The sequence below is a fragment of the Gymnoscopelus microlampas genome, assembly GCF_963454915.1.
Source record: "Gymnoscopelus microlampas genome assembly, chromosome: 17".
NCBI classification, from domain to species: Eukaryota; Metazoa; Chordata; class Actinopteri; order Myctophiformes; family Myctophidae; genus Gymnoscopelus; species Gymnoscopelus microlampas.
Window position 1 is genome coordinate 30,353,729 of NC_139954.1, and position 12,260 is coordinate 30,365,988.

Sequence of the window (12,260 nt, forward strand, 5' to 3'; positions counted from 1 at the left end):
TTATTATTATAAAAAGAATATTCGCTAAGATGATAATCGATAGTTGCAGCCCTAGCGTCAATTACTCTTTGCTCTTAATCGCTCTTAATCGCTTGCAAACTCTTTCCAAAGTAGAGATTAATTATTTCCCACGGGGATAAAAAACAAAGTTTTGTCTTTGCCAGGAGTGTAGGATTACTGCAGCAGTGAATGAAAGTTTTATCCTGGGGTCCCTGAAGGGACATGGGGACAGGGGCATGACGGGTGCACATTCCCACCATTTTCTGGTTGTTTGGGAGAAGGCGGTCTGCGGTAGCCTGGTAAACCCTCCCTCCGGAAATCTCATTTGTAATTTATTTCAGGAGTGAGTCTGGCATGATCACCCATTCTGCAATTTTGGATGTGGGCTGGAGCTGGGCGGGAGTAATACCGTTGACTGACAACCCCTTCAGGCAATCAGCAGTGTTCCCCTTCAGCCAGTGCATTTTTACCACCTCCAGACTAATGTGAAGCAACGGGACTTTTGAGACGGCCATGCCCAAAATAGGTTGCCTTATTCGGATACATGCGTCACTGCCCGCCCCTGCCGGTTCTCTGAATTTTTATTTTTAAATAGGCTCTGTCATGATTAATTGACCACATATATGAAGTTAAACAACTAAATTCTATCCAAACGATATCTTAAAAGTAAATTCCGTGCCTCAAAAAAGAAGTTTGAGAGTGTTTTAAACCGAAAGTAAGAAGTAAATACAATGCACAAAAAACAATGGCTGCCATTCGTTTTTGGTCGGCTGCACTCAGTTCCATTCGGGCTCACTCGAACTCGCCACCTGATTGGCCAACTTTCGCTGTCAATCACAGAACGATGAGCGACGACGCTGATAGGCTCGTCCATTTGGTGAACGGGCTAGAAACGCCCAGGCAAACCTTCAGGCCAGACTCCTTCCTGAAATCAAATGGAAATGAGATTTTCCGGAGGGAGGGGCTTTACCAGGCTAGGTCTGCGGCACTCTTAAAGACTGTTTGCCACTCAGACTCTTAACCACGTCAACCCTAGTGTCCCTATTCTGGGCATGTCATAATAGGTGAACAAATCAGCAACAATATGCGAACATTCGACGAAAGCAGGGGAACATTAGTTGAAAATAGCAGATCTACAAGCTCACAACACAGTGTGTTGATATTCGTTGTGAGATCTTGTAGCTTGTAGATCTGCTATTTTCAGAATGTGTTCAAAATGATGGAAGAATAGAGCATCCTTTATTCTTTTTTGTCAAAAGCCACCTTTAGTAAGCTTCCTAATTATTGTCCTGCAACATAGTTTGAGGGTAACCACAGATATGTTTCCTCTAACATCAAAGTCAGCTAAATTCAAGCGTAATAATTACCATGAAATGGCTTTTAGCTTAGTTTCTAGGTGCTGTGCATGAGCCTAAGCCTGGTAGTATTTGGTGACAAACAATATAAAACAAATGCTGCCATGCTGAAGGACTTCTCTTATGCTAACATCAATGCCATGGTTCCCCCATATCAAAACATCCAGGAAAATGTTTGTGCTGCCGTTTGTGAGTGTTTGTGTGAACATGTGCGTACCAAACATGTCAAATTCTGCCCCCTGTTGTATTTAGAACTCCGGAAACAAGATGACATCTCTCAACTTGGCCACCATCTTTGGGCCTAACCTTTTACGCAAGCAAAAGAACTCAGACAAAGAGTTTGTGGTCCAGAGTTTTGCCCGTGCGGAAGAGAGCACAGCCATTATCAGCGTTGTCCAAAGGATGATCTCCACCCACGAGACTCTCTTTATGGTAAGCTATCTTTAATGAGCGCTGTGGTGTGCGAAATGAATTGCATTTGAATTTAAATCACAGAACACAGAGGGAACACGGGCATTCAATAGCCATTCCTCCTCTCCCTGCATAAAATCTCACAAAGCGTTTATGGGGAATTCTCAAGCTTAATGGAGTGGAGCCACCTAATGAAATGTCAACATTGGCTTTATAAGTTTCGAGAAGGACTAAGCGCATTCAGATAGTCTCCCATAATACAAAGCTCCATTACAGTAAAGCTAATAAATCCCCACAATTTGTTTTTCACTACTGAGCCGTGTAAGGTTGAGCTCAGTGAATGGGTCTTGCTTCCTTCCAGGCCATGGCAGATAAATAGTGAGTCATTTTCATTTTTGTCTATGACATTTTTGTCTATGACCATAGCTAGGGCTGTATATGTGTTTTCTGCTCTTCACCAGAAAATCCAGAGCAGATGCTGAGGAAGAAATTGGTGTTGCCAAAAATGTCTTAGAGATCATGATGTGCTTTTCACCATTCAGCACTGGCACAGAGTATAAATGTATTATTTTTGCCTCTGTTGCACACAGAACTGTACTTGTACAAGACATTAGCTGAAACGTATGAGTGTATTTGACATCCTGTAATTGTTTTGATGTCTGATTCTCAATTAAGGCATGGAATCAAACTTTACTGCTGTCTACCCTTGTTACGAGGTTCAGTGAAAGGATGTGTTTCTCTCCTGGCCTCCCCAGGTGCCTGCTGACCTGCAGAATGAGGTTCTGATGAGTTTGCTGGAGACTGATCCTGATGTGGTGGATTACTTACTGAGGAGGAAAGATTCTCAGTACTCGTGAGTTTTGCCATCTGTCTGTCTGTCTGTCTTTCTCTGCTGCATGCAGTCTTACACAGTGGTTCTCAAACTTTTTCATGTCAAGGAAACCCCAAATAAAAAAGAATGATATATTATTTTCAGATGGACCCCCCTCTGAAATGATTTTGTGGCAGGGGCCCCCATACAAGATTTGTGTTGTTAAAATGTTTCAAAAATGTTATTATATATTTCAAGACAATAATAAAAAATAGTAGATACAAGATCACAACGCCTTTCATTGTGACTTGTTGTGAGCTTGTAGATCTACTATTTTCAAATAGCCAGTGTTAATAAGGTTAAAGTGCTTAAAGCGATTCTCATGCTATATTAACTAATTTTGCTGGCAACCCCCTTGAACCCCCTCAAGGACCCCTCAGGTCAGTGGACCCCACTTTGAGAACCACGGGTCTAAAAGAAGTCAGTGGTTATAACTTGTGACTGCCCCCTTGTGGTATGCTTTTGTAAAAAGTACAAAGTAAAGTAAAGTATCAAAAGTAATAGTACAAGTTTTCAATGTATAAAATTCATAAAAGTCCTTTGAAAATAGCAGATCTACAAGCTCACAATGCGTCGCGATGCGACGCATTGTGAGCTTGTAGATTGGCTATGGCCGAAATGTATATAGGGCTGAAGTGGTTAATGTATATTTTGTAATAATAATCAAAATAATAATCAAAATCTCTACAAAGTAACTAGTAACTAAAGTTTTCAAATAATTATAGTGGAGTAAAAGTGCAATATTTGCCTCTGAAATGTAGTGGTGTAGAAGAAAAAGTATTGAAAATTGGAAATACTCAAGTAAAGTAAAAATATGTCAATATTGTACTTAAGTACAGTACTTGAGTAAATGTACTTAGTTACTTTACACCACTGCATAGTACACACCATCATGGAAGGTGACAGTGAGTGGCAACCCTTCGTGTGTGTCTGTCTTTACAGAAGCCCAGGCTCTCTGAAAACAGAAGAGTCCTTTTCTCTCAGTGACAGACGCTTATCAAGTGACTCCAACAAGGTCTCCAGTGGAGAGGTATCTCCCTATGACAACAACTCTCCTGTCCTGTCAGACCGCCTGCTGTACAAGTGTCAAGGAGACAGTAGCCCTGACAGTAGCTCAGACAGGCTCTTCAAACTGCGTGCGCAGTACAAACACAGCGGCCATTCCAAAGACAGACCTGGAGACACATGCCCTTCGCCGTCCATTGGTAAGGGTGAGCCCAGAATGATTTTGCATTAAACAGAAGATATAATGTGTTGAAATATGTCTATTGCTAAATATGTTGACGCATCACTTGTTCTGCCTCTTCCCTCTTGTTTCTGTTAGAGGACCAAAATGATGGTTTCTGGGGGTCCTGGAATGTCAGCCAAGACTTTGTGGACCACCACAGCTTCACCGGTAATAGAATCCTCCTTTCATGTTGTTGTAGATGGTGATATAGAGATGTAGAATAGTAAACGAAAATGGTCTTGCTCAGGTTCCCATGGCAATGTGTCGGAAAGTCAGTGCTATGGACGGTCAGAGGGCCTCAACAGTCACCAAAGTCACAGCAAGCTGTCTCTCAGGCGAACCCGGACGTCGCCGGCAGTGCCAGAGCACCGGACTCACCTCCCGGTGACACGCAGCAGCAGTACCCCTCAAGAACGGCGAGGACAGCGCAAGCCGGATTCCTCGTTACTTCAGCGACTACACAGCCTATGGGGAGCCTTCAGCTCGGAGGACATAGCCGGGAGGGAGAGACACCTGAGCAGTGCTCCCCTCAAGGGCGGGACAGACCCTCACCACACCGACCCTCTCAGAGAGAGACGTATTTCTAACTCTACCCCATCCCTTGTCGTGCACCCACACACCACACATCAGCCCGAAGCTCTGACCCCTCAAGCCCCTAGACAGCCACTTCAGAGGAGCAGTTCCGCTTCCCACACCGTGGACCCTGCGGCTGTGTCTGGAGCAGGAGAAAGGAATGGCCTTGACACCGATCAGTGCCAGAGTGAGAGATGGCATATATGGCAACTGAGATCAGCAGATAAGGCAGATCTGATAGAAACTCTGGTGTAATGTACCCGTGACTCTATTTAAAGCACCACACTGGCAGTCTGTCTTGTCGACTAGAACTAACAGTATGCTTGACATTACTGCCGACCATTTTCCAAAGTATACTGCAGTTTGTTGAATTTTGGAATAATTACCAGATTTCACGGCGTAGAAGGGCTTTCTGTTTGTGTGTTCGTCCAAATTTCTTGTGCATGCTGTTAGTATGCCAAGGAAGTAAATGCCTGAATATTTTTCACATATTGTGAATTTCTTTTTGTGTGAATATGTTTCACATTTTCTGAATTCATTTAATCTAAGATTTACCGCCCTACTGCCCCTCCATATTTTGGAGGGGCGATGACTAACGTCATCAATATGACATCAGTGATCCACAGGGAAGCCACACCGTTATTGGACCCCATCTTGTTTTAAACAAAGCATGACATTATCTGCTTCTCTGGATGATATTTCTGACCGTTAAGAAGTCATGGTTGTTGTCTCCGCCAGGAGACTATTGTTTTCGTTCTCGTCCTTCCGTGTGTCCACCGAGCTAACATTGGTCAAGCTTCACGTGACACGTGACAATATGTTGAAAGGGTGTGCTTTGATTGGCTAGCGAGACGCATGATGAAATAGAGCCCTATAAATAGGTGTGGCACTTCAAAACATTGTTTACATGTTTTGAAGTGACATCAGTGCCATCAGCCCAGCTAACATTGGACATGTTAGCATGGCTGATTGAACATGTTAGCCAAGCTAACATGTTCTAATCCTTAGATGTTCTAATCTAAGAATCAGAACATTTCTTGAAAACTATGGTTAAAGATAGGGTAAGTGATTACCTTTGGTTAAAATAGCACGGGTCTGCTGGCGGAGACTTGTGCTCCGAGGAGCACATTTTCTAGTTTGAATTTGGTTTCTAAAACCAAATCTTTTCAGTTATATTTTTTCAAATCAATTCACACTTTCAACTCATTTTGACGGGTTGCCATTTGACGTGGGACTCTAGTCAATTAAGTTTGAAGTCTCTGCAGGTTCTCTTTTGATACCGTATTGAAATGAATAGAATCCATTGGCTTCCTTGGAAATCAAAAGAACTATCTTATGCTTTGAAAAATGGCAATGGTAGTAGTCAATGGGCTAAATATAACAGTCCATCAGGTATTTTAACTGCACCTGAGATATGTAAACAGAAGGGAATGTCTCTTGTCAAGTTACAGTACCTTTTTGTCTGTATTCATGCTGCAGTAAGTAATGTTTATATCTCGTCCATGTGTACAGCAGTTCATCCACAGGACTTTACTCCTACTGTCTCCTTGAATAACAACAACCTTGCATAACAACAGGTATATAACAAAAAGTATGATGTTGCATTGAATGTGTCCTCTAAATATATTTAAATGTATGGACTGCATACTGTGTACCCAAAAGAAGATGGAAAAATAAGCCTTCATTAGAATATATGTCATTTTATACCTTGAGCTTTATACTGAATGTCTATGGTTTGTAGAACAATTGAATGTATACAGAGGTTATTGGTACAAAACCATATGTTGTTCCTTCTTTACTGTATATAACTGTATCCGAAAGTAATGTTTGATGATGTCCTTACAAGTGAGCAGTCACTCGAAAGACATAAAACATTATAAACAGACTTTGATATTAATGATTGTATGGTGTAACTTGAAGCCATGATTGAGCTATTGCCAAAAGTAAATCTCGGTTGCATTTTGGTGTAGCAGCTTATCTTACCTTGACATTTAGCAGACTTCATGATGTGACCTCTGCCTTCTCACTGCTCCAAATGCGGCACTCCATGTTTCCACCTTCTTTCGTGCATCATCCTCAAATGTCCAACTCAGTGTCGCGCAGCCACGCCCTCATCTCTGGTCCCACTTGGAAGAGGCCGGCCTCCGAAGGTGGTCTGTAGAGAGGACAGGTGTTCGGAAGTCTACTCAGGATCACCACACTCGCATGGTGCACTGTCTGCCAAGGCCCACTTCTTCATAGACGATTTGAAGCATCTGGTGCCAGTACGTAGGCGGTTGAACGTTTCCATTGTGCCATTTTAACCACTTTCAACAGAAAATAACAGATCTACAAGCTCACGTGTCGTGAAGCGACACGGTGCTATGTACAGCTATGTACTTTGTATGACGAAGTACTGTATATAGCTGGTTAATATTTTCAGAGTGCAAACTGGAAGATACATCCTGAGTATTATTAATGACATAATATTCAGTGTAATACAACCAGATGTAACGATTATTGGGACAAAATTGGCTCAACTATTACGTTTGACCTTAGCACCCATTTTGTGCTTGAATTCCCCTAATTTCCTTTGTATGCTTGCCATGCAGGAATGGTTACTCTTTTTCAAAGAAAGTAATCATTTCCTGCCATATTTTCTTCCAAAGGCAGACAATGTGGCTTTTAATCTATTCAAAAGCAATGATATGGGCCTTTGATGGCCTCCACAGAGACAGACTGTTTGAATATTTAATTTAATCATTGCTTTACTCTGTCTGTGATATCTTATTTCTTTTAGCTCAGTGACACCAGCATTTATTTGTTAAGCTTTGGCTTTCTTTTAAAACAAAGAGAGGAAGCAATCAAGTAATTGTTTGATATGTTTCATAATCTCCTTTTTAAATCTCCAATTTAAAAAAGTCCTCAATATCAATTTTAGTTGTGGATGCACTTGATGGTGTTGAGAGCAATGATGTGACATATTGTGAGCTTGTAGAACTGCTGTTTTCAGTGTTTGACACTGTCATAAGGCGAAGTATATGCAGCATCCATGTGTTGCCGATCTACAAGCTCAACACGCCGCATTGCGACATGTTGTAAGCTTATAGATCAGCTAATTTGGCAAAATTATTTGGTGTAGAGGGAAAAAGCAGTCCAAGTACAGACTCAACTCAGGTCCAATGTACTAAAGTCTAAAGGGTATATACATGGTTAAGCTTTAGACTTTCTGTGTGGTTTCGAACAGTAATGAGATGCAGGATGTGTATCTGTCTGACTTCCTAGCAGACCTCGTTCTACCTCCTGGAAGTTAACCACATCTCAGATCACTGCCAAATGTTCCAATAAATGCCAGATCAGTAAGGTTTAATCAATATACTGATGTCTTAAGCACATGAACCTAGCGTCCCTAGGCTGCATTTCTTAATCAGCAAACATTCTGCATAAATAGGTAAACGTTTGGTGAAAATAGCAGATCTACAAGCTGTGTCACAAGGTTGTAGAACAGCTATTTTTGCAAAGAGATTTGTTGTAGAGGGGGAAAAGGAGGCGACCAAGTACAGACTCGCAGGAGACCCCGGTTAACAAAGTATATATGGTTTAAGAAGTGGTTAAAGTTGATTGTGTGTGTGTGTGTGTGTGTGTGTGTGTGTGTGTGTGTGGGGGGGGGGGGGGGGGGTAGGTATTATTCATATCAGCTTAAATATGTATGTTATGATATATGTTTTGCCTGTTTGCAGGATTGCTACTGTGCATATTCATTTCTAGTGTTGGTCTATGAAAGACTTACATTAAGACGATTGCCAGCACTGACCATAAGAGGGCAGCATGAGCTAAGGAATTGTAGCTGGAATGGTAAGAACACTGCACATCATGCCAATATCTTGGTCATAGTATCTACATATTTGTAATAATAGTAGCCAGGTGTCTTATTCATAATTATCAGGCAATAAGTCAGTGAAAAGTGCTGGATTGATCCTAGGTGTAGAAATTCTAAAATAATTTGAAACAAAAACAAAAATAACTCCTGTTGCATCAGATTTACAAAACTGGCAATTCTGTTAATTGTTACCCAATGTTTTATTAAGAGATGATGATAATGATTATTATTATTGTTATTTTCTATTATTGTTATCAATAACAGGAATCATCTACATTACATTTTGAAAGTAACGTCTCCCATCGTGTTAATGAAACCGTCCTCATGTTAGACAAAGCCAGGGGATTTCCTCAACACTGAGAAATGTGGTTAAACTTTGTGGGCCATATCTGGCTCCACAGCTGTGTGGGCTGTGTAGCTTGTCTTAGGCCACCATACAGTTCGACTGTGACTAGACCAGGGAGACAGAACAGGATGTCTGGATGTGTTTTATAGAGAAGAGAACAGCCACAGAGCTGTTTACCTCCCCTTCTCCATCTGCACCACAGAATGGAGCAGACTGCCTAGTGCCTACACACACTCCCCTTCAGCTTTCTAACTGCTATTGTGGGCCAGGCGTATTCAGTATCCACTTTCAACCGGGCATGCAGCATCCCTATTTTGGGCATGTCATTATAGGAGAAAAATCAATCTAAAAATGTTCAGAAGAAAAACAGAACAAAAGCAAAAATGGAATATCTACAAGCTCACAATGATATGCGACGCAGTGTGAGCTTGTAGATTGGCTATTTTTGGCTTTTTTAAGTATAAAATAGGGTTTAAGTGGTTATACTGTAGGAAGACAGAGCCCGGTCACTCTATTCTCGACTCTAGACGACAGCCTCTTGACAGTAAACGTTCAGCCTCAAATATTTGATTTCCCACCTTATCTGCACAGCGCTGATAGATGTAAGATGATCCCTTGGCAGTTATCTTTAGCAGTTCTCCTTCGGGGGTTAGGGGCTCCTAACGCTTAAGTCTACCTATTTTCTAGCTATTTTTTAAAACATTTTAAACAAAAGGTTTCAATGTTGAACAAATTCAAATGGGGGTCCGCGGCCAAATATATATCAATTTGGCAGTCCCAGACATGAAAATGTTTGAGAACCACTGCTCTGTAGCATGAGGAGGGCACTAGAAGGTCAAAAGTGAAAATTAGATTGGATGTCCAGCCCATGCCCTAGCTTTCCTACTATGAACTTGATTGGAGCTCAAGGTTCCCTTCAGACTGATTATATTCATTCTGTGTGGAACCAGGGAGCACTATAGAACCCATAAAGGATATTTTTTTCATGTCTGACATCTGCTCAAAACATGAACATGGTGGCATTCATTTAACAAATGATAATACAATTCTGTTTATTCATACTTAATCCATCAGAATGAAAGTCCTACCACTTCTTTCCTCAGCAGTCCTGGAGTCTTGGCTAGTTGTAGGCAGATAGGAAAAGGCAGCTAGGTTAGGCAACTAATGGTGATAATACCTATATTATTATGTCCAGGGTGACGGGAGTGATGAAAGGACTGAGAGAGTGATTGATTGGTCACCTCTGTGACTTTCGTAGGGGTTACATTGTATGGCAGCCAACCAATCAGCATAAGCTAAAGCTGTATCTACTTTAGGGGTTATTTGTCAGCTGACCAATCAGCGTATCCTCCCAATGGGTTAACCTGCAACCTTGCTTTTTAGAGGACAGGCAGCATCATATACTGTAGGATTCAGCATCATGATAAGCCTACCCTCCGGGCACCGATGGCCTTGTGGTTAAGGCACGTACCACAGATATATACAGTATAGACTCTAATGCAGCCTGACAGCGAGTCGCGAGTTTGATTCCACAGCCCGATGGCCTTTGCTCACTCCCTCTCTCTTTCTCTACCTATAAAAAATGTAAAGCCTACCCTCAGTTGGGTAAGCTTGAGCAAGGACAAAATGCCCCGGTGATAATAATCTATACTACAGTATGTATACATTATTACATAAATACCAAATGTAATCAAATCCCATTAGACTACAAAGATACTTGCCAAATTATAAACCCATTAAAAAAATGTGTATTAACTATCCTAAAATATTAATCTTACTATGCTATTTTACTCAAGATTCCAATTCCAAATGTTTTCCTGTAAAAGAAAGATATTGGCATATTGGTCATTTGGGAGTTTGTTCCTTTTCCCTCCACCTGTGTAAAGAAGCAAGCTTCTCCCTAGTTTACTTTTTCTATATACATGTACGGTATATTATATTAAATTAAACACACCAGCCCTTGTATTCAAACCATGAGATCGCACTGCAGATTGGTAGAAAATTCTAAGTTCAGCTTTCCCTATATTATATCAAGATGTTGCAATTACAAGCAAGTGAACAAAATTGAGGCCTGCATTTTCATTTTAGAATCTATTCAAAGCCCATGGAAGTTAGGGCTATGGCGAATTTTTATTGTGGAATAACATGCAGTGCAAGATAAGATAAGACAAGACAAGGACAAGTATCTCAGAGATAAAAACGTTCAAGTATTGGTTACACATTGTTGAATCTGAACAAAACCTTACACCGTGGAAGGAGAGGACATTTCTCTTTGCCATGGAAGTCGCTTTATTTTTCTTTACATTTCTTGTTACTTATGTACATGACTTACTTACTTACTTACTTATTTAAAAAGTCAGACCTAATTTCTGAGATAAAATCTTAAGGTCTTTGGAATCTTAAGGTCTCATAAATCAAAATTCCTCAGATATATTGAAAGTTACTTTCCACTGCTTAGACCAGTGGTTCCCAAACTGGGGGTCGGGACCCCCAGGGGGGTCCACAAATCATTTTGGGGGGTCCCCAGTTGATTAGCTCAATGTGCAAAATTGTTTTCTCACTCAGCAGTAAACAAACCAGGGTATCTGCACATTTCTAAAGTGACAATTTAATTACTTTTAAGACCCTTTTAATACCAAATTGGCCAAATTGGTATGCAGTGCGAGGCATTGTGAGCTTGTAGTTTGGCTATTTTCACAATATTTATCTGTGGAATTCTAAGTGCTTGTCAGGGTGGGGGGTTCGGGGTCCCCAGTTCAAATATGATTATTTTGGGGGGTCGCGGCCTGAATGGTTTGTGGAACCCTTGGCTTAGACAATCCCACCTGTGCACTTTCCAAATCTTATCCTTTGAAGTCTTCTTTGCGATTGGCAGAACACATGTCTGGTCGCCAGTGCTGACAGACATGTCGTCCTTGTGTGTGCCAGGATCACAATGTGGCAACACTAGCACCATGGGTGCACCAGCCCACACAGTCTCATTTCATTTAGCCCATCTGTTGTGCCTCATGCTCTGCTTTGGCCCAGATATGATTGATTAGCCATTTCCAAATGTGGGCCATATCATCCCCAGAAAAACAACATTCAGTTAACACATCTAATTTAAGCTTTGTGTGCATGCGCGCGCGCGCGCATGTGCGTGCGTGCGTGCGCGTGCGTGCGCGTGCGTGCGTGAGTTAGACTGTACTTGTTTGCATGCAAAAACATTTGTGCAGCAAAACTGCCCATGCTATAGCCTACAGTATTTATTGTGAATTTGGACTTTTCTTTGCTGTAGCTTTTCATGATCCCTTGTTTAAATCATCCGTCCTTGAGTCTGTGTGATAAAGCACTATCGCTCAATTGGGAGGCAGAGGCTTTGGAGTGGGTGGGACAGGAGATCAATTTGGGTCAACCTCAATATGTCCATGTTTTGACAGCCGGGGCTGGCCTGTGAAAGATTAGTTGTTTAGTAGAATGTATTCGCAGTGTAATTCATGAGTCACCAAAAGGCAGTTCTCGACAGACTGTTTTGTTCAGCCTTCCAACTTCTCAAACAATCAGGGAATTACTGCAACAAATTCCGCCCTCTTCACACCATCTGATTTTGTGCAGCACACAGATGTTTTCCCCCGGAG

At 41.5% G+C, this 12,260-nt stretch overlaps 2 protein-coding genes across 4 annotated transcripts in view; both read left to right on the forward strand.

The window, feature by feature from the left end:
- LOC311064831 (rho GTPase-activating protein 6) overlaps positions 1 to 6,849 on the forward strand; it is a 41,195-nt gene extending 34,346 nt beyond the window's left edge. The window contains exons 9-13 of one of the 3 annotated variants that reach the window (XM_084084785.1): positions 1,608 to 1,787; positions 2,522 to 2,619; positions 3,580 to 3,848; positions 3,962 to 4,033; positions 4,113 to 6,849. In XM_084084785.1, the coding sequence (XP_083940911.1) occupies positions 1,608 to 1,787; positions 2,522 to 2,619; positions 3,580 to 3,848; positions 3,962 to 4,033; positions 4,113 to 4,693 (1,200 nt within the window). In that variant the 3' untranslated portion in view covers positions 4,694 to 6,849. The remainder of the gene's footprint in view (positions 1 to 1,607; positions 1,788 to 2,521; positions 2,620 to 3,579; positions 3,849 to 3,961; positions 4,034 to 4,112) is intronic. The other 2 variants (XM_084084786.1, XM_084084787.1) reach the window with 2 other exon arrangements.
- Positions 6,850 to 8,227: 1,378 nt separating this feature from the next.
- The window catches only part of mid1 (midline 1), a 41,258-nt gene continuing 37,225 nt past the window's right edge, over positions 8,228 to 12,260 (forward strand). Inside the window, exon 1 of the mRNA XM_084084789.1 lies at positions 8,228 to 8,272. The gene's annotated coding sequence lies outside the window, so the exon portion shown is untranslated. The remainder of the gene's footprint in view (positions 8,273 to 12,260) is intronic.